The sequence below is a fragment of the Vipera ursinii genome (genome assembly GCF_947247035.1).
Source record: "Vipera ursinii genome assembly, chromosome: 7".
Lineage (NCBI taxonomy): Eukaryota > Metazoa > Chordata > Lepidosauria > Squamata > Viperidae > Vipera > Vipera ursinii.
The window spans coordinates 32212360-32236152 of record NC_139521.1 but is presented as its reverse complement, the minus strand read 5'-3'; the positions used below and the strand labels follow the sequence as shown (position 1 = coordinate 32236152).

Below are 23793 nucleotides of genomic sequence, written 5' to 3'. Positions count from 1 at the left end.
TGAAAGTGATTGATTGATTGAACCTTTTTTTTTGTACACAGCAGTGGAGGCCTAAAGCGAAAAGGTTTTATAAAGCCCAGCTGAAGGCCTAGGACTGGGGCGACGGCACGCATGCCCACAGAGAGGGCTTGGAGTGCCACCTGTGGCACCCGTGCCATAGGTTCGCCACCACGGTCTTAAGTACTCCCAGAAGAAGAAAAAAAACAGGATTCAACTACAACATACCATACCAACAACATACAGCATACGGACTATTACAGACATTATGTAGGACAAACATGCATAAGAAGTATCAACTAGCACTCCAGAGGTTTAAGATGACTATTTCAGTGAAAACTCCTCCCTCCAAAATATAGGAGGTTGGAAACATTAAGGTCTGTTCAAATGAAGGATTCCTAGATACTATCAATAATTATAAGGCAAGACCAAAGACTTAATAGGTTCCTTTCCTTTAGAAAGTATGCAGCTTGTTGGTGTTTTTTTTTCAAAGAAAAGGAAATCATCTTTCCTGAATAAGAATTACAGATTTAATATATGCGTACAGCAAAATGTATGCTTGACACAATGCCAAGTATGAAACAAAGGGCATTAGGAACTATAGAGACTAAGCAACCCTTATCTCCAGCTTTTAATCACTGCTTAGAAAACTTAGCGCAGTATCAAATATAAGACAAACTTATGATCAGTCTTATTTGTTTTGAAACTGAGGTGAAGAAAAAGTAGCATTATATATGTACAATACAATAATTGAATGTATTTAAATGCCTCAGGTTAATAGGAAACTTTTAATTAATAATATACCTTAACTTAATTATATTATTTATTTAAAACAATAAATTACTTAATAATGTAATTAAAATTTAGATCAGTTTTAATCAACCACACATCACTTTCTAAGACATTTTAAGTGCATATTTAGATATTCAATGTCTGACGTTATTGGCACTTAAATGTGCCCAATTGTACTCTGACATATTTTATGTACATTACATTATGTACATTACATTACCCTGAAGCTGTGCAAGGTCAAGAGAATGGAATAATATTGAACTATGTATCGAACTAAAAACATAACATTGTGTCTTATGATTTTATGATCTATGACTCTGTTGTTTGTATGTACACCGAGAGCTTATGGACTGGAGACAAACTGCTTGGGTGTCCAATCATACAATATTCCAATTCCAATAACTAAAAACATAAAAATAAATAAATTCTACTAATTACACTTTTTTATGCATACATTAATGGAAGTCTTTGCCTAATACTCTGAACCAGGAAGTCTTTGTGTCTAATAAACGTCTTACCAGGAGTATTGCCATTTACTGTATCAAACCATAATGCATCAGAATCAGTCCCATGCAACTCTTTTGATTCTCTTTGGTAATAGGGAGACTGGCAATAATCTCAGGCAATCAAATTTAAACAGCAAGGAAAGGAAATTTCTTCAACTGCTGAAGAACTATTTTTATGTTATTTTATTATTTCAGCATTATTCTCAGTGGCTTCAGCTTCAACAAGGGTCTAGTTCAAAGTTTTTATTCAGCTGGTGCTTTAGACTGAGCTTAAATTTAAGAAATGTATTTCAGTACAGAGTTTCAACATTTCAGAAAGTTTAGGGCTTAACAGAATATTTTATTTGGGGTTGTGCCAGTAAAACCTGACATTTCACTCTTATATTGTTTATGTAATAATCACAGTCTCTGGCATTATACTATGGTATAATGCACTAATTGATACAGAGTTGGATCATTGCATTTTACAATTAACTAATAGAGTATGTAGTCAACTTTACAACACAAGCAATTATGAGTAACTTATTCAGTAAAATAATACTATTCTTTAAAGCATGGGAAAAAGAAACAAGAAGTAAGCAATGCTTTTTATTATTTATGTATACAAAGTGACATTTTTAAAAGTAAAGATATTTAGGCCTTTTGCTATGAGAAAATTGTTTTGTATATAACCAATATGCTACACTTTTAGTATAAAAATGGCTGCTGAATTATAGCCAATTCTCATAAAAGAAAAACATTCCTAAGTTATAGTTCAATTTTTTAAAATGACATTTCAGATGCCATTTTTGTAGGAAAATATGTATAAAATGCAGTTATTTCCTATTCCATGTATTTTTTTTAATGAAAATACTCACATGGTTTCCAGCAATTGCTAGTAAGTTATCTTTAAAGGGCAACTGTGGTGCTGACTCTACTGTATTTCTAGATCTAGATCAGGCATGTCAAACTGCCAGCCCGTGGGCTGGACACGTCACACCAAAACCACGCCCACCTCTTTGAGGGCAATGGGTAAAAAGTTGTGATACGTCACGTGACATTGCGAGTTTGATATGCCTGATCTAGATCTATATCTAGATATATACCTCCAGCAGTACTGGAATACAGGTTTATAATGATCATAAAAAGGAAAGCTTACCTATAAAATAAGATAGTAGTATTGCCAGAAGCACAGAGACCCCAACAGCACAGAGTGCTGTACATTTCCAGCTACAGTACTTCGAAGACTTCTTAAATTTAAAAGCACTTCTTGATAAGGTGTTCCTAGGTAGTGGTCGTGTAGGAGGGGAATAAACTGAACCAGATGCCATTGTGTAACCCGGTGTTGCAGTACTGAACAGTGGTGTTGTCCCTGTTCCTGTTTTGAATAGGAAATGCCTGCAGAAAAAAATACATACATTTAAAATCTACACAAACTAATTTGTAAAATGCTTTATATTTTCTTAGTCTGTTATCTATTGTATTTCCCTGTGTATTTACTGAATTCTTCATAGATAGAAATAGTGTTAAGCATGATATTAAATATCTTCACTGCAAGTATCAAGTACTGTGTGGAAAAAGCTATTGTAATTGTTGATTGATGCTGTTAATGCTTCCAATATGATTTTCTAAGAGGATTGTTAAATCAAATTAATGGGAAATATTTTCTAAAAAAACCCTGTAAAACTTTATATAGCCAACAAAACAGTATATAGTTTGTACCACCAACTGGATAAATATTCCCTGTATTATAAAATCTCCTTGAGTTCAAGAATAAGAAAATAAATTTCTTCCATGATAAGATAAAGACAAATGTTCTATAGGCCAATCTAGACTCCCATTGACTCCTTGTCAGGAACCTCTCAGCTGGCAAAACAAAATACTGCAAGAATATATTTTGTAGGTCACAACAGCTCAAAAAAGCAGATTTATTGCAGTTAAACTATGAAGTCATTATAACCCTAACTCTAAATGATATAACAATTAATTATTTTACACTATATGTTCCCATAGTTCTGTAGGCAATTTTGTTGTAAAAGAGTGAGAAATGATTTATTCTTGTTAAGAGTGTGGTAAAAATAAACTCTAAAAATATTGCTGATATTTTTAGCTAAGAGTAGAGCTAACCAATTATTGGGTAACTGCTAAAATCCAGCAACAGGACCAGGTCAATCAGCTATTCATACTCTAGAACTAAGATGGTGCATTATTATTTATGGTGTCATTATAGGAACATGTTCTCAAAATTACTTGCTTGAGAAATGTCACAAAACATATTCTCCATATTCATTATAGTCAAAAATGAAAAAATGTTCCATAGCAAGAATATGTAATTGGGGTATGATGTGGAACAGCACTCTGGACATATGGATAGAGAGTTATTATCCTAGCTATATTCAACTATGCAACTCACTCTCCAGAAGCAGTTCCATTAAGGAATGTGAATGTTAAAGTAGCAGAGGAATTGGTCAAAATCTTTAGTGGGGTAGGCATACCAAAGGAAATGCTTTTAGATTAATGATCTAATTTTTAATCAGCTCTGCTTAGATGTCTTTATGCTGATTTAGGGATAAAAGGGATGCATACCAGTCCTTATCATCTCTAGCAGACGATCTCTCTGAAAAGATGAAACAGACCCTCAAGGCTATGCTTCAGAATTATGCAGGTCAGGCCCCAAAACCTTGGGATACCTGATTACCAGTTTTAGGTTTTGCATATAATGAAATCCCATAGCCAGTTATGGGAATTAGGAAGGTAACCTGGAGGGAGAACTCGGACCTTACTAAGGCTGCTATGAAAACTTAGAAGGTCCTAAGAACTTAATAGAATATATATTAACTCAGAGAAACCAGTTAAAGGCACAAGGACACATTGAGTCCTTCGGGAGAAGGGCGGTATAAAAATTTAATTAAAATAAATAAATAAATAAATAAACATTGTCCAGAAACATTAAAAAACAGCCAGAGAAAAACAAGAGGCAGTATGATAAGGGTTTAAAATCAAAGCAATTCAATGTGAGAAACCAAGTATTATTGTTATTGCCTAGTAAAAAACAAACTGCAAAATAAGCAGCAGGGTTTCTACAAAGTAAGAAGAACTGAGCCAGTGAATTATGAATTTGAACTAGAATAAAAGAAAAAGAAAATCTATTATGCTAGTCTCTTAAGGAAATGACTTAATAAAACTGAACTTGAGACAACTTTATTTGTATTAAAAGAAAGGAAACCAGAACTGTTGGATGAAACATGGGATGCAGTCATGTGGAAAGGTGCATATTAACAAGGGCCCACATGGTTTTGTGCACACGAGGTAATATGTGTTACCTCTTGTTCAGGAGCTGCACTGCTTGCTGATTTGCTTCCAGGTTCAATTCAAGATGCTGATTGTCACCTTTAAAGCTTTGCATGGCCTGAGGTCAGGTTATTTGAAGGACTTTTCTCAAATACACCTGCCAAACTCACCACGTCACATGATGTTGCGCAACATATCAGTACAGTTTTGTCATTGCCGGCAATGGGGTGGGCGTGACTTCCATGTGATGTGTCTGGCCCACGGGTGGCAGTTTGACACTCATAATCTAGAGGGACCAAGAAGAACATCATCCTTCTCCATGGTGGCTCACTCCCTACAGAACATCACTCCTACTATGTAAGTAAGATTGGCCTCTCCCTTGATGCTATTTTGGAGGACATGGGTTTGCCAGTGACCTGGGCATCGCAGGGAGATAAGGAACTCATCAAGTGATTTCTTTGATTGTTGTTGCAAGGGGGGGGGCCAGGTTATTGGGCTTTATATTTGGGGTTTTATTTCTTTAGACCACCTGGAGTCACTGTGAATTGGGTAGCCATATAAATTTGCTAAAAAAATAACTAAATAAATTCAATTATCTGCAAATCAAGCAAAAGATATGGAAAAGACATATTAATAGAACTAATAGAACATAGTACAGAAAGGGAGAAACTCAACCTATTCAACAGCCTACCTACAGGTTTCTAGGAACATCTAAAAACTATTTTTAGATGTTCTGGAAACTTGTAGGTAAGCAGTTTAACAAAGTGAAGTAGATAACACACTCCAAATGTTCTTCAATTATATTATTGACAACATCAAATGAAGCGGGGATCCCCTCCTTGCTGGTCGCTCCTACAGGGCAACTTTTGACCCTTTCCAGGGTCCCCCAGCGGTGCAAAATCGGATGTGGAAGATGGTGCTCACCTTCTGAATGTCCATGGCGGCCACGTCGGCAATCTGGAAGCCAGATTGTTGATTTTTTTTTTACTTTAAAGGATTGAGGTATGTAAAGAGAAGGCCTCTTAGAAAAATCGCAAGCAACTATGCTGCTTATTTCCCTCCTATTTGAGCTTTCTCCCAAGTATCAGATTGGCAGAATTGTCAATAAAGCTGCATCCTTGAAATAGGTGTGAGAGGAGATGGGAGAGAAGGGACTATATACATGTTCTGAACGGTCTGCATCCATAAGAAAACAGACTAAAACAGCCAAATAAAAGAAAGCATTTTCCTTTAAAAGGAAGATATGGTCCAGAGGAAAAGAAGTATAGAGACACAGCGAGGAAAAGTGCAAGTACAAATGAACAATGTGGAAAGTTGCAAGTACTCTACATCAGAGGTCTCCAACTTTTCCAGACTTGTGGACCAGAGGGAAGGAGAGCAGTTTCAAAATTGGTGTGCGTGTGCGCATGAGACCACACACACTGGTGCGGCACTAGTGTCCCTATTCGCACATGCACAAACTAGCCACGGACACCCGCCCAATGCTAGCGTCCACATTTGCACACGCACACATGTGCAAACAGCCATGAGCGCTAGCATGAGTGGGGGAAACGCATGCCCATGCGTGCATGTACTGGCCAGTCATTTCTGCGGCCCGCTGGTCAAGAGCCCATGGCCTGGTCCCAGGCTGCAGCCCATAGGTTGGGGACCCCTGCTCTACATGCTAGCCAGTAACAGAAGAAAAAAAACATAAGAAATTTCAGTGGGAGGAATAAGGCAGAACAGGCAATAGAAAAAAACTCACATAAGATTTGTTTCATATATCTCTTCTGTATCTTTATTTTTTAAAAAAATCTTCCCAACTCTTATAGGGAGATATAAAAAAAACCACCTGTCTAGAGTTCAATGTTTTTGTGTCTCTCTTGAATCTGGGCCAATCTAAACATATATTAATCCAAAATAATACAATGTAAAAGAAGAACCTGTGCCAGACTAAAGGCTATATTTGGTATTTGAATGAAATGCCATGTGATAGTCTCCAAAACGCAAATCAAAATTGTCAAGGTAATGATTTAGAAGCTAAACAGCTGATATAATGTAAGATGTATGATGTAATGTTGGGAATGACTCAGCAGGGTCTATGTCCCTTTAACAGCCAGCTGGGCCTGTGCCTTTAAAAGGGAAGGCTCCACAGCTGTGTTCTCTCTCTTCAGTTTTCTGCTGTAACTGTGGTGTGTTGGATCTTGCTGTATTAGCACATGTATGTATATTGTTCCTGGTGTATGATATTGTACAGTAGATAGTGTAAGATAAACCACCATTTAATATAGACCAACGTTTACTGTGTTTACTCCTGGGTTATCTCGCCCAATAAGACTGTGCACGCTCTGACAAAAATCTTGATCTGAGCTTACATAATTTACATGTAAAATTATAATCTTTCTAACAGACAGAAAGCAGTAGGTGAAGCTAGGCAAAATCACATCAGATACCAGTACAATTAGCACAGGGGCCCCCAGGGCTGCTTGCTCTCTCCACTTCTCTCTCTATACCAATGACTGTAATTCAAAGGATCCCTCTGTTAAAGTACTGAAGTTTGCAGATTATACAACTGTAATTGGTCTCATTCAAGACAACACAAATCTGCATACAGACAGGAAGTTGAACAACTAGCCTTGTAATAGGGCCAAAACAATTGTGAACTAAACACATTCAAAAACTGTAGAAACGATAAATTTCAGGAGAAACCCTCCTATTCTACCACCTTTTACAATACTTAATAACACAGTATCAACAGTAGAGACCTTCAAGTTTCTAGGTTCTATGATATCTCAAAATTTAAAATGCACACCTAACATAAAAAATGTCATCAAAAAAGTAAAACAAAGAATGTTCTTCCTGTGCCAACTCAGAAAGTTCAGACTGCCCAAAAAGTTGCTGATACAGTTCTAAAAAGGAATTATTGAGTCTGTCATTTGCACCTCTATAACTCTCTGGTTTGGCACTGTAACCAAACAAGACAGACACAGACTTTGATGGATAGTTAGAACTGCATAAAAAACAATTGCTACTAGCCTGCCTTGCAATGAGGACCTGTATACTGCACAAGCAAGAAAGAGACCTGTGAATATATCTACAGACCCCTGGACATAAACTATTTCAACCTCTTCCCTCAAGACAATACTACAGGGTATTACATGCCAGAACAACTAGACACAAAGACAGTTTCCCCCCCCCCATGTCATCACTCTGCTAAACAACTATTTTCTACAACGGTCAAACTATCTAGTAAGGCTGTATTACTATTATTCTTCTCATCTTTCCTATTACTTATCTCCTTATCTTCTTATGTTTATAACTTTGTGCTTATATCTTACAATTTATATTGTTTTATTTAATATCCTACTATGGTTTATGTTGTTTGCTTATTGAATAACCTAAGTGCTGTACCTTATCATTTATGATGAATGTATTTTATGATTATAATTATTATAATTATGATTTATTACTTATTGCTTGTATGGCCAATAAAGAATTTTAATTCTAATCCTAAATTTAACCTGAAGTTAAAATGATCATTTTCTAATTCTGTATTCACAATGTAATCCTTATTGTAAATATCACTCTAAAATTATTATTTGATAGCAAGTTTTGGAGCTGGAAATTACATCCAAGATACCAGAGAGTTGTATATGGCTCTGGTGCCTCATGCTGCACATCTCTGTTGCACCAACTTTGTAATGACAAAAAGAGATCTTTCTTTTTCATCAGTATCGGCTTGCCTGGCAGATATAGACACTTATATAGAAGCTCACATGTGGAATGTACTGCATGATTGTTCTATTTGAATAAAAACAACACAGAGAGCTCTTCATTTGACAAATAGATACATTCTCAATCCCCAAGTAAAAGTAAGGATAATGTGTCCAGACTTCTCCCTCTTGAATATTTACTCCTTCACTTCTGGAAAAAATACCATCAATTTCCTATGCTAGATGACAGTTTATTGCTTCCTGGTCAAGTCACAGCTAGCAATTATTTCACTGCACTACACTGCACTGCATTGCACAGCATAAGCTTTATTACGGTTCTAGACTAGCCTTTAGTAACTCTATACATCTTCATATAACCAGAAATTTCCACTTGATAAAGACTCAAGCAAGTGGATTAAATGTGTTCTTTTAGAGATAATTTGGAGTTCTTAGTGGATGAAGTATATGTTCTATGCCTTAGGATATTTCCTAAATTTCAATACTGGGCACCACTAATAGGCAAAAAAAAATACTTTCTCAGCTGAGACTCTGGAAATGCAACTAAATAATTAAATCAATTATATCTATTGTAATAGACTTGTTGCTGAACATATGTTTAAATGGTTTCTCAGTGTCCTGTATTTTAAGAGTAATCATTTAACCTAAAATGTTTAAAAGAAGGAGCTATCACAAAAGCAACTGAATAATCATAGATCATAGGGCTGGAAGGGATCTTGGAGGTCTTCTAATCCAACCCCCTGCCCAAGGCTGGAATTATTATACCGTCTTGGACAAATGTCCAATATTTTCTTGCAAATGATTAATCAGTGGAGCAGCTTGCCTCCTGGAGTTGTGTGTTCTCTATTGCTGGAGGGTTTAAAAAAAAAGATTGGACAACCATTTCACTGGGATGATATAAGGATTCCTGCCTTAAACAGGGTGCTGGACTAGAAGTCCTCCAAGGTCCCTCCTAGTCCCATAAATTATTGCTATAGGCTGTAGAAAATGCCACTAAGTTATGGTTTACTTGCAATCAAAATCTTGATTTTGGACGATCCCTATACCCCCTTAGTTTCCATTGGCAACGTGCCCTTGAAAGTCAACAATTAATTTCTAGCAGCTTTTTGAAAGTTTCATGTTTTAAAAGTATAAACCTAGTGTTGGTAAACTTAATGTTATTGCATTTATAAAAAGGTATTTAATTAGCCACTTTTGTTCTCTCCTTTTTCCCCCAGCAGGCCATTCATGAACCACATGTACTATTCATTCCAAGAAATGAGCTTGTACTTTTGTAATCTGGGGAGTAATGTATGTTTTGTTTCACAGAAGATTATGTGTATTGTATATAAAATTGGAAAAAAAACTAGAGTTTCAATAAAATTCTCAGAATATAGCCTTAAGCAGGTTTCTTTTCTTACTTGTAATGTCTTTTTATCCCAATGAACCTACATTTACAAATGGTAAATTAGATAATCAAGTATATACAAAAACCATTTAGTGGAAGAAATTTGCAGCAGAAAAGTATTCTACCAGTTTGATTATACATTTAAAAAGGAAAATTACCACTGAACATTTCGGATTAGAATGAACAATGAAAAGACAGTATCTGTTGCTTGTTTTGTATTGATGTGTCTAGTATTGCCTTCTATGTTGCAGTTTCAATGCATGTAATTATACATAGAATGCATACAAACACTTCATATTACCTGAACTCAAGTAAGAAAATGACTGCTAATGCACAAAATTCAATTACTGCTGATGTTGCAGTAATGTAGCATTTGAATATTTAGACACAAACCTGGGAGCTGTACTAATTCTTTAAATTCCCAGAAGCAGCAAAGGAGATATATTATGATTATCTAAAATCCTGTTCCTTTACCATAGTTAAAACAGAAAGGAAGACTCCTCTGCATAAATGAGAATTGAAATTGCAAGAATTAATTTGGAAGGTTTTTTCCTTTTGTTTGAAATGCATGGTAGTATTGAATATTTTTCTATAATTTCTCTACCCTGGGTTTCCTTTAGTTAAGATACGGCCAAAAAATAAGCTTTTTTAAATAAGAATATGTAGCTTATGCTTATAAACTTTACAGAGGTATACAATATCCTCACTTTTGTGATTCTTGTAAGGAATAGAATAGAATAGAATAGAATAGAATAGAATAGAATAGAATAGAATAGAATAGAATAGAATAGAATAGAATTTTTTATAGGCCAAGTGTGATTGGACACACAAGGAATTTGTCTCTGGTGCTTAAGCTATCAGTGTACATATAAGCAACAAGTGATAAAACATGACTGTAATCATAAAAAAATCATCATAAATCAAGGTACAACACAGTGATACTCATAGGATACTACGTAAACAAGCAAACAAAATAATTCATTGTAGGATACTAAATAAAACAATTAATATAAATCGTAAGATACAAGCAACAAAGTTATAGTCATAACAAGATAAGGAGATAGATAATAGGAAAGATAAGAATAACAATAATACAACCTTATTAGGTAGTTGGAATTAGTTGTTTAGCAGAGTGATGACATGGGGAAAAAAATGTCCTTGTGTCTAGTTGTTCTGGCATGAATGCCCTATAGCAGTGATGGTGAACCTTTGAGAGACTGAGTGCCCAAACTGCAACCCAAAACCCACTTATGTATTGTCGGGTGCCGGGTGGATATGGCCCATTGGGTGGGCGTGGCCTATTGGGTGGGAGTAGTGGTGGTGGTAACAGCAGACTGGGTGGAACTAAAAAATTTAAACAATCAATTCCAACTTTGCGAGATCTTCTTTTTCCCATGAGAAGTTGAAATAGATTGACTGATTGAACTTTTTTTTTTGCACACAGCAGCGGAGGCCTAAAGCAAAAAGGTTTTATAAAACTCAGCTGAAGGCCTAGGACTGGGGCTATGTGTGCCACCTGTGGCACACGTGCCATAGGTTCACCACCACAGCCCTATAGCATTGTCTTGAGGCAAGAAGCTGAAACAGTTTGTCCAGGATGTGAGGGGTTGGTAAGATATTTTCATAGCCCTCTTCCTTGCAGGTCCTTACAGGTCCTTACAGGTCCTTACAGGTCCTCAATGGAAGGCAAGCTGGTAGCAATTCTTTTTTCTGCAGTTCTAACTATAGACTGAGGCTTGTGTCTGTCTTGTTTGGTTGCAGTGCCAAACCAGAGAGTTATAGAGGTGCAAATGACACACTCAATAATTCCTTTGTAGAACTGTATCAGCAGCCGCACAATGAGGCTAGATGTTCAACTTCTTGTCTGTAGGCAAATTTGTCATTGTCTTGAATGAGACCAATCACGGTTGTATCATCTGCAAACTTCAGTACTTCAACAGAGGGATCCTCTGAGATGTAGCTGTTGGTATACAGAGAGAAGTGGAGAAAGCAAACAGCCTTAGGGGGGCCCTGTGCTAATTGTACAGTTATCTGATGTGATTTTGCCTAGCTTCAACTGCTGTTTCCTGTCTGTTAGAAAGATTAGGATCCACTTACAAGTGCTCAGGCATGGCAAGTTGAATTAGTTTAGTTAGAAGAGTATCTGGAATGATGGTATTGAATGCTGAGCTAAAGTCTACAAAAAGGACCCTTACACAGGTCCTTGGAGATTCAAGATGTTGTAGGATGTAGTGCAGAGCCATATTAACAGCATAATCTGCTAATCTATTTGCTCGTTAGGCAAATTGCAAGGGATCTAACAGTGGATCCGTGATGGTTTTCAGGTTGGCCAGCACTAACCTTTGAAAGGTTTTCAGAACTACGGATGTCAGAGCAACCAGTCTGTAGTCAATCAGTTCCCTGATGCAGGGTTTCTTTGGCACCGAGATGATAGTAGTGCATTTGAAGCAAAAAAGAACATTGCATATCTCTAGTGATTTATTAAAGATGTGGGTAAAGATGGCGACCAGTTGGTCAGCACAAGCTTTCAAGCAAGGAGTTATCTTGCCTGGACTTTTCCAGGCTTTTGTCTGTGAAACAGACCTTGCACATCAGTTGTAAGAGGTTTGGCTGTTGTTGGTGTATCTGAGATGGAGATGGTGGTGATAGTGACAGTTCTACCTACAGTAAAACACATTCACGTCATCTGCCAGTTGTTGATTCCTTTCAGCATGGAAAGGTTTTGCTCTATCCAGTGATATTTTTAAGAATTTTCCACATTTTTGCTGGTTCGTTTGTTGAGATCTGATTCCTTAGCTTTTCAGAGTAGCTTCTTTTTGCTTCTCTGATCTCCCTTGTGGGTACATTTCTGGCCTGATTGTACAGCATTCTATCTCCTTTCCTGTAGGCTTCCTCTTTGGCATGACGTAGCTGCTTGAATTTATAGTAGCTGTGAACTAAGGTTTGTTGTTACTATGTATATATTCACAGGTTTCTGGTCCGCACACATAGGTCTTCACAAAAATTAACATATGATGTTACAGTGCCTGTGAGTTCATCCAAGTCTGCAGAGGTGTCTTCGAAAACTTTCCAATCTGTGCACTAACAGAGATTTTCTGCTACATTATACCTTGTAAGACTATCAAGTTATTTAAACACAACAAAAAACCCAACTATTTTTGTTTCCAAAAAAAGGCAATTTAGCCACATTTTCCTATTCGCATCACCAGAGCCATTTGATAAATATTTATAAGATGAGAGATACACAAAATGGTTAAAATTCAGAACACTTTATAAGCTTTACATCAAATTGTTCCAATCATAGCAGAAGTGTTCTCATACAGTCCTGAGTAGACCAGAAGCAGAGGGGAGCAGGGCAAAGATAAAATCAGGCTTGAAAAAGCAGCAGTGAAAGGAAATGAAAGAGAAAGTAGATGCAAAATGCAGAGGTGGCTCATAGGAAAGAAGGCTGTATGGGGGCCATGCTCAACCTTTGACCAGACCATGGGGATGTCAGAAGTTGCACTTTTTGTTCTTCTGCTTTGTTATAGAAATACAATATCCAGCCAATTTAACAAAAATTAGCTATTTTTATTACAGATTTTTTTTTGTTTTTGCTTTTGCAGAAAAGACAGAAAGTACATATACTTGACTACAAAAACAAAACAAAAAAGCTCTTACAATGTAACCAATGAATGCATGAAAGGAAACGGAGAAGAAAGGGGTAATGATTCTATCTGTTATATTGTATATTAGTAAGGATGATAAATTATCTCTTCAGGCAGACAGGCTGTTGAATTCTAAAATCTATTATGTTTCTGAACTGATGGGTCTTAGGACATGTTTCACACCAGGAGGCAACCCGTTCATAGAAATTCAACACCAAAAGCTTATGCATTTCACATTTCTGTTACTATATTAATGGCTTCTAACAATAATTTCAAATAAATATTTCATCTGCCAATTACCTGTAACTTGGGTTTCCATAAGAAATAAATATACATCTGCTGATTTCTGTTAAGTCGGGATTATGAAAGTGGATTGGTATTATGGAATAACTGATTTAAAGTAAAGAACAAACACATTAAATATGAGTGTGAATTACTGGATATTTATAAGATTTTAATGACAGCACACTGTTAGATATGTCTTAGTTCTAGTCCAGGGGTGTCAAACTCAATTTCATTGAGGGCCGCATCAGCATTGTGGTTGCCCTCAAGGGGCCGGGTGGGTGTGGCCAGGGTGGGCATGGCCTACTGGGTGGGCGTGGCTAGAGTGTGTATGGCCTACTGGGTGGGCGTGGCCAGCTCTACATCATTTGCATCAAGGGTGCCTATGGGGGCCTGGGCAGGAGTGGGACAGATCTGAGGGTCTCTGGCAGAAGGAGGGTCTCTGGGCCAGGGCCAAGGCCGTGGGGGCCGTTCCCTCACTGTTTCCAGGATGGCTTCGCGGGCCACATGAAACCACTTTGTGGGCCGCATCCGGCTCCCGGGCCTTGTGTTTGACATGTCTGTTCTAGTCTATAAACTGAATTGTGGATTTTGGTTAATTTATTTTTTAAATCTCTTCAATCTGAAAAATATTACTCTATATTCAAACACATAGGAGAGTTTAAATTGGCCATTTTTCAGAGTACAAAATAAACAGTAACTCAATTTCAATATTGCTAAGTTGTCTTCACTATCAAATTGTTTCTGAGTATATTTGGAAATTTTAAAGACTTGAATGATTTGAAATTTTGCAATATAAAAGAACATTTCTTTTCTCATGAATCTGATATCCTTTAAGTTCCTCTTGGGTGTGCCACTATCTTAAGAAGCATAATGAGATTAATAAATGCAAAACAGCAATAGCTATATGTAAACCTCGGCATTTGAAATATGAGCTAGCTCAGATTTGAAAACAGCTGGGCATCATGACATCATGACTGACTGGCTTGGAAAATATAAATACAAACATAACTTTCTCCCATGCAGAGGGGAAAGAGCTGCTTTGCTGGTGAATTAGTTTCTTTGCAAAGCACAGGACTTTTCCTGATCATGCTGCTCAGCTGCTTTGTTACTAGGCCGCATGAGTAGCTGGCTCTCCCACACAGCCAAGCAAGAGAGGCCTGCTTTTCTTCCCTTCCCCCACCCATAGAGCTCTGCAGATCTTAGCAAGGTAAGTGAGCAATTGTGAATGGTGGAGGGAAATATAGAATTTTGTGGAGGGAAAAGCAATCCAGTGCCTTTGGGGACCCAGCAGGGTAGGCAGGAAATAGATAGATGGACATGCTGGAGCATCTCTGCAGACAGTTGTAAGGGTGAATGACCAGGGATCTGCAGAGTTCATAACTCTGAAACAGGGTTGTATGTAGGTTTTGGGGGAAGAGGTCTGTTGTAACTTTGAACAATTATTTAAATGACCTGTTATATCTGGAGGATTATGTATACATCAACTATCAGCGTCAAATGCTAGGTTATATCATAACTTGTAATGCCCAATGAATTACTGCTTTCCAGATTGAAATTCTAAAGACATATCACTGGTATTTCTGACCAATCTGAAAAAAAGGCCAGTTCAATTCACTGTATTATTGTAAAATGAAAGATGAACTTAGTCATCAGACTTAGTCATATATGTTTAAATTTTAAAAAGATCCATGACTATCTGATCTTCTATACCTAGAAACTGGTCTAAAGCTTTGTTTATTGTTGTTTAACCAATAATACATTAGATATATAAGGCCATCCAATTAGAAAGATGGTTCAAACTTGTTTGCTTTTTAGATTGTACTATTGCTGATTGACTAACTTGGGAAAAATTAAATCAAATCTATACTAATACTGCACTTGAAATATAACAATTATTTTTTCAAAACTTCATCAAAAAGGATTAATCAATATTTCCCATTATTTCAAATTATACTTAAAATGGAAAAGAAAAGACAATTTCAGCCTTTTTGTTGTTGTTGTTAGTTGCAAAGTCATGTTCAACCCATCGCGACCCCATGGACAACATTCTTCCAGGCCTTCCTGTCCTCTATCATCTTATGGAGTCCATTTAAGCTCACGCCTACTGCTTCAGTGACTCCATCCAGCCACCTCATTCTCTGTTGTCCCCTTCTTCTATTGCCCTCAATCTACTATCCTTAAATTCCTTTAGGACAAGCTGTGCAATGTAACTCTCAGTGGAAAAAATGGTTTTTTTTTCTTCCATAGGCAGTGACAATTTTCAGAAAAGGAAGGAAAAACTTGTTTCTTCTTATTAATATACTTGCTAACTTCTATTAAGTATAAAATTGCCAATAGTCAAAACTGAACCTGGGATCTTAGATATAAATTGCAGCTTCAGATGATCTTAACAATTAAAATTTATCAGACTTAACAAAGAGAGGACTGAAGAATATATTCCCAGGGCCCAAGCTTCAGGATCTTCATTTTCACCGAACAAATAGAAAAAAAACATATATTATTGGGTATGCCCATTCTGGTATTTATTTATTGTCCCCTTTATCCTGAAATATTTATGCTTGTTCTAGGATGGATTTTACTTTTTTGTGAAGTCTTGTGAACTCTTGTATGTTCCTTCTGAGTCATTTCTCAAGCCTGTCTTTCTGGCAGGTGTTTCTCCAGGTATACCCAAATTTCTGCTTGTACACAGGGACCTGGGAGATTATAGCATCATGCTAAGCAGAATGTACCTTGATTCTTGCCTCCTTAGATTGGCTATTGGATAAATGCTTTGGTTGTTGAGCATGGGACCTGATGACGGGACCCCTCTCTAACATATATTTTTTAATCTGATTGCAGGCTGAAAGAAGGAAGGGATTTTACTTTTTTTAAAATATATTTTTTATTTTACTCAGAACGAAGTTAAAATACAAAATAAAAAACTAAAAAAAAACCCAAGAAGACGTAATAGAAAAAAACCCATGAGTCAGAACGTTAAAAAACATGCTTCAAAAAAACACAATGTCAACGCTGCTAACATCGAATGTTCTTGCTTAACAAGAGATGAAGAAGCAGCTATTGCATATGTTAAACTTGTGTATTGCTTTAAGAGATTGGATTAAGGTTGGGAGGGGGGAAGAGGAGGATTGTACCTCAAGGCCATCTGAAATTAAAGAAGATAAGAATTTGGCAGGTTTTCTAGCAGAAGGGAAACTGATTCTTTAAATTAGTTGGAGAATATGATTAATGACAAAATTAGAAAGGTGGAGAATTGTGTTTTGATATATTGTGCAAGGGGGCGGAGATTTCAGATTCCAGCTTTCTTCGAGCAAGCATTTGCTGGTGTATTAGCCTAAATAAAGGACTTTTAAGGTAAACAATGCCTCAGAGTCACTTGAAAAGCCCATACGTCGGAAACTTGACACACAACACATTATACACATATTATCCCCTCTAGTTGAATACTGATTATTACTGCAACATTGCAAAACAGGCACTCCCCAAATTTTTAAATTGCTAAATCTATTTGCAATTTGTTGACCTGTCTTCTACAGTATATGTTATATTAATGACAAAGTAGTTAGCAGAAAAAACAATAATAGTAAAATAGAAAAAAATTAATGTTTCAAAACTTTCTGTTAACCAACTATTATTGGAATCCACTTGTAGGAAAATTTACCATGGCATCTTAACTATCCTGAATCATTCCAAAAGTTATAAATAGTTCATCCTGGGTCAAAAATCCATGTCTGTTTCTTAATATCCTCTCTTGTTAATTGTTGTTTAATTAAATGTAATAAATTCAGTCTCCAGAACAAATCTATCTTCAGATCAGAGTGCAAGCAGAAATAGTTACCAGTTAACTGTAATAAATCTATCCAGTTTCCCTCCATCTTTGTAGAGGAAAGTAATTTGTCTCCCTCTCTTTCAGCTATGACCATAATGTTGAAGAAGTATGAAGATTTAAACTTCAGAACAACAGATAAAATCCACTTTCTGGATCAAAATCTTTTTGTGTACCATTCTCCAAAAATGAATCTTCAGATTCTAACATTCTTTGAACAATCATTAAAGTTTGATCAAGTTTTTGTAAGTGAAATCCAGCCAGAAGATGCATATTCCCCACCCTTCTTTCTTAGTTTTCAGACACTGTTCAGCCATTTCATTCTATGGAACTTAATCAGGGACCATAAAACATATGCATTCCTCTATATTTCGATCCAAGATTATAAAAAAAATCAATAAAATTAACTCCAGGTATTTTGCAGATTCAAAAAATACAGAATCTAGTGGTGAGAGCCTAATGTCTCTTCACACACACACACGAATGTTGCCATGCTTTCCATATGGAAGGAACAGAGATCATTCAGAAAAACATATAGCAAAAGGAAAAAAGAGAAAAAGCAATTAGAATCCAGCAAGGGGTTGAAATAAATCAACATTCAAGCTCTGATCAACTTTTAAAGCAAAAGGAAAATAAAACAGTAAAGTCGAAGAGTGAAAGTTAAAACTCCAACATGCTTAGAAAATGAAACTCATTGACAGGAAGATGGATATACCCAGTAACTTTTCAATAGGTTCCATGGGGAATTGAAATCTTCAAGACCCTCCCTTCCCCACTGGGTCCACAATCATCAACAAGTCATCTTGAGTCATTCCTAAGCGCTCCTATTTAAAACCAGGGAGCAGCACTGCTAAAGAACCAGCTTTAGCAGTGAAATCAGCAGATTGTTGGCAAGAGAAAAAAAGAAAATCTTATTGAGCAGCAGCCATCTTGAGAGAAGGAAAAGAAGATAGTGATTTTACTGATAAATAGAGAAGTAGGATTTCTGTTGTATCTATTTTCTTTCCTCTTTGGGGCTGTAGACGAGGATTTCTTCTTATCAGATCTAATAATTTCTTCAAATAGCTTTATTCCCAAGAAAGGCTTTGCTGAAAGATTGACTTCTGAGTGGGGATCATATCCCAAAGACATAGTCACAGTGCAACCACCTCCAGTATCAACTATTGGCAGTTTGGATTCTAGTCCATATTATTGGTGTTTTCTCTCAAGAACACTCACATCACATGTGCATTCACTTTACATCCAGGAGATAATATGGGCATATTTGAGAAGGAGGGAAGAAATAGTTTACAAGCCTTATTCACAGAATAGATACCATGCTGGATACTGAGTACCTTTTCTCAGTTTTTGCTGTCACTGGGTCATCAATTACCTAGTAGGTAAACACTAGTGTTTGCACTGTTGCATTAGGTTGCTAGTTATGACTTATCTATGTTGGCAAGTAACAGATTATTCAAATCTATAGGCAGTATAGCAGTGATATTTAGGATCCTATAGAGACACCAGCTTGTGGAATGTTTTCATTCGCTTACTCACTGAACACCTTAGGCCAGGTGTGTCAACCTGCTGGCCCGCGAGCTGGATGCGTCGTGGCGAAACTGCATCCACCCCATTGCTGGCAATAAAAAAATTGTGATACGTCATGACACATCACATGACGTTGCAAGTTTGACACACTGCCTTAGGTAATTTATTCAGCTCCAATGGAAAAAGTCCTTGAAGGATACTGACGGCAGAAAACTACTTAGGAGCTAAGCTTCCTCAAATGAAGTAAAAAAAAAAAAGAGAGAGAAACAGTTTTGTAGCTTTTGTCCTAACATTATGTTTACCACTTTAAGTTCGTTTTTGTAGATAGGCAACTGTAAAAGTTTATGTAATTAATAAAATATCATTAACAAGGGCAGAACCAAATTTATTATGATAGCAATAGACAGAAATAGCAATGTTAATAAAGAAAAAAATCAAAAGGATTAGGGGTTTCAGTATTTTAGAAAACATAAATTATATGTTCTGCAGCTATAGAACACTGCTGATAGAGTTCAGTGATTTTACTTGGCTGCTCTATGGTAATAAATAGTGTTTTATTGTTTTCTTTGCAGTTTGTCTTCTAAGTAATTATTCTTGGATTGGGTTATCTTTTCTTAATTGGATAGGTTTGTAGCTTGAGAAAAGCATGGGTAAATCCTTTAGAGGGTCTTTGATGGACTGTCAGAATAGGTATGTTTGTTTTGTATGGCTTAATTGTAAACATTAGATTGTTTGATATGTTTTGGATGAGAATGGAAGTATCTATTTTATTAATATGATTTGTGTCTCACCTTTCTTTTTATAAGGTAATCAGTGGATTTTATGTATAACCTGGTTCTTGTACATCCATTGTAGTGTCCCAAAATACATATGATTCAATGCTTTGTTTAGGGCCACTGCCATTATGTAAAGTAATTCTCTGACTTCTCTTTTTACTATTTTTCTTCTTCTATTTCCCTTTCCCATGTTCAACAGCTGTTTTATAACATTTGCTTAATAAAGACTTGAATCCGTACATCTTATAAGTGGACTCTGTTAAAGCTTATGTGATAATAAACTGTTAGCTTTTAATGTGCCACCAACTTTTTGTTGTTGCAGTGGCAGTCACGGAAAACAGACCAAAAGAATGCCACCAAATACAAGTCAAAGGACAAGAAATAATAAGAACCATATGCAAAATTAAAAAAGCAGAAAGTATCTGCTGCTAAAAGTTGCTCTATGAGGGATATGTGCATTGTCCAGATTTGGTGAAATAAAGAAAATAAATACATGCAAACTTCTCTAATAGCATCTTATTAATCTAATTCTTATTTACGAAAGATAAAACATTCTTGATGATAATTAAGAGTTGTCTGACCATTAGACCAGCATATAAGCCAAGTAAAATAATAAATAGAAATTACATGCATCAAGATAATAATAATACAGTGAGTGACCTTAGAGTAGCCTGATTTACATTGTGCTAAACCTTTGAGATAGGTAAGATCAAGAAACAGGCACAGCAGGGATTGCAGGAACACTCTTTATTGTTGTATGGTAGAATAACAGAATTTTGAAAATTTGGCAGATTTTATCTTTGCCCTATCTTATTCTTTCCTCTTTCTCTGGATTGAATAATATTTTTAATGCTCCTCCCCTTAATAGCCTCCTTCCTTCATCATTTCCAAGATCAGGTCTGTATTCCTTTACAGCCCTAAAAGCTACCACGAAGTGTTGGTTCATACGGTATATATATATATATATATATATATATATATATATATATATATATATATATATATATATATATATATACATATATATATATATATATATATGAAGAATTAAATTCAAATGTCAGCTTGGGACAAGGTGGTAGCATCAAATGTGTGGCAATGGTAAAGTAAAATTCCAGCTGTGTTAACAGAACAAGGGAAGCACAAATTCCAGATTTCTAGTATGCTGAGCATAACTATAGTCTTAAAGGTCCTAAAGGATTACCTGCTTTCCAGTGGCACATTACTGCCAAGGACCCAGCTGTCCTGCAGCTGGACCGACTCGGGTGTGGTTTGCAGCTCGGCGGGCAAAGCAGCCGGCGGGGCCGGACTCTGGTTCCTCCTATTTGTCAGTGAATTTCTGTTAAGGGAGGTGATAGATGGGTGATTCTGTGCTGAATGCTGCTTGTGAGAAGGTGGCAAAGGTTGCAGGGTCGACTGGCCTTGGTTATTTGGAGGTTGCTCTGAGAAGAAAGAAAATTAAAGTTTGTTATAGATCATCCTTATCTTTGCTAGAGCTAAAGCATAAACTAATAGCCCATTTTCTAAAATATTAGCATATATGCTATTAGTTAGTTTCAATTACATTCTTTAAAACTTTATCCTTAGTAGGCAAAGATCTAATTAATATACAGCAGATGGTACAACTACTTTTGGCTTTATTTTAATTTTTAATTGCTCTTATCAATATCTATATAGGAAATCACATGACATATCCCCTAGTGTCATCTTATTTTTTAAAAAAAAACACAAAACAATTTTGAAATTAAACAGGTAATTTTAACAGACTATAATGTTTTTGTATATATCCCTATAAATTATGTAATGAAGTCCTTTAAAAGAAAAATACAAGCTTATTTTTTTTAAAAAAGCCATTTTTGAAATTAAACAGGTAATTTCAACACTGTGTGTGTGTGTGTGTGTATATATATATATATATATATATATATATATATATATATATATATATATATACCTATAATTATGTCATGAAGAGTCTTTTAAAAGAGAAATACAAGCTTAATTTTACTGCTATAAATTATTGCAGTTTTGCTGCTAAAGAGCAGGAGATTATCCTAGTTTAGTGCCTTTCAAATCAGGCAGATCTGCACTATGATCTGCTAATAGATGCTAACTATTCTCTAGCAGAAGGTCACTCTGTGAAGCAGATGTTGCTTCATGGATATTTAACAGACTGAATCACATCTGATTACAACGTCAGAAGACTCATATACTTAATGACCGTTACATCCATTAGAACACATATAGAACAGATTTTCCAATTTCACACTATGTGATATAACTATGTTTCAAAGTGAGTCACAGGTAATCAGAGAATCTTGTAATCACAACAATGGTATAAAGATGTTATATCTCTCAACAACAATAAAAAAATAATCTCAGGCAGGATAGCTAGAATTAGTTTCAAAATGTCTTATATTCTATATTTAAGATATTTTTTTCATCTTGCTTATATAACAGAAACATATGGCAGATATTATAGATCAGGTATGTTTCTTCGTTATGTACAAAAGGTTTTTTTTTTTGTTATAGGTACCAAATTGGTCCTCACTTGTTTTAGACCAGATATGTCAAACTCACGACGTCATGTGACATCACGCAACGTATTGGTACAGTTTTGCCATTGCCGGCAATGGGGTGGGCGCAGTTTCCGGATAATGCATCCAGCCTGCGGGCTGGCAGTTTCACACCCATTTTAGACTAACAAAAATGTGAAGTAAAAAAACAAATGTACACAGGTTAGGCAAGAGCAAAGTTAAAATGTAAAACATTCTCAAGCTTTTCTTGGAATCTGGCTTAGAAATATTTCAACAAAAGCATATGATGCATATGAAGAATATGTTATTATTCAGGTAGCATACAATTAATCAGCTTTGCCCTTATCAACACCAGTGGATGTTAGTGCATGTGATTAAAATCAGTATAGAAAGCTTTAGGGCTTCGGGATAATTTAAAAGACTAAAGCTCACAACAGCTTTTTAAAAGAATCTACTTAAAACTTTATCTGATTTAGATTAGAAGTTAATTATCAGTCAGTAGAGAATTAACTTTCATCATTATATGAAAATATATATAAAATGATCAGTTGCACAACAGGAAACCACATTTTATATATTCTCTATATACAGAATACTAATTTTGCCTCCTGACTGAAGAACAGGCTAATATTTTTGCTATGCATTTATTCATATTTAACACATCTGCTTTCTCAATGCAGTCTTGTTGAGTAAAATCTTGGCTATTTATACACTACCATTTTATAGTGCAGTATCCTGGTATTTCAAGATCATATTCCCCCAACTCCTTTTAAGCAGTAAAAGCACCAGTGATACAAATCAGGTGGTGAAAGTGAAATCATTTTAGTCATTACTTTATTTAATGGGGGAGAGGGGGAGAGACAACTAGAACTCCCTTTATGGCAACTGTAAATTCTCAATGAAGAAAGGCAACAGCACAGTCCTATACTTCTCTGATTGTATATATTTATTTTAAATTGCTAATCAATCTTCCCTGTTGCCAATTCAGCAGGGTTTACTTTAAAATAGGTCAATGAAGAACTAAGCCTAAGGCTACTGTAAAATAAATCACAGCTTATTGTACAGCTTAACAAAATGTAACTGTGCAAATTTCACCTCTACAATTAATTAAAGAAGCCCAACTTTTTTTCAGAGTTTTCACAGGCCAGAAAAAAAAAGATGTTACTTAAAAATCATTTCGGATTCTATTTGCGGAGATTGCATGTAAACATCAGGCTATTTTAACTATAGAGATGCATTGTCACTGCATTTTTGTGTGGAACATTTCTTCCAAATCATTTTCAAAGCATGTGAATTCCTAATAATTACCTTGATGTAATACAAAATGTACTACTTTTCTACAAAAATGAGCTGTTTTGTATGTTACTGTTTGGCCAGATAGAGTGTTGTTAAAAACTCCAAGTGAGAGTGAGAGTGGTTATTAGAGAAGAAAAGGCAAGCAGGGCTTATACAATCAAGATATAATCATGCTGAAAAGCATCCAATATTCTTGGCAATGGATCAATATCGATGCCTATTCTTTCTATAAAAATCCTG

General features: G+C 35.9%; 1 protein-coding gene across 3 annotated transcripts in view; it reads right to left on the bottom strand.

Annotated features, from left to right (window-relative positions):
• Positions 1-23793, bottom strand: part of TENM3 (teneurin transmembrane protein 3) — a 229182-nt gene that overhangs the window by 160428 nt on the left and 44961 nt on the right. For all 3 annotated transcript variants that reach the window (XM_083367441.1, XM_083367442.1, XM_083367443.1), the window contains exons 2-3: positions 20925-21162; positions 2434-2672 (exon numbers count right to left, since the gene is read on the bottom strand). In XM_083367441.1, coding sequence (XP_083223567.1) covers positions 2434-2672; positions 20925-21162 — 477 coding nt within the window. The remainder of the gene's footprint in view (positions 1-2433; positions 2673-20924; positions 21163-23793) is intronic.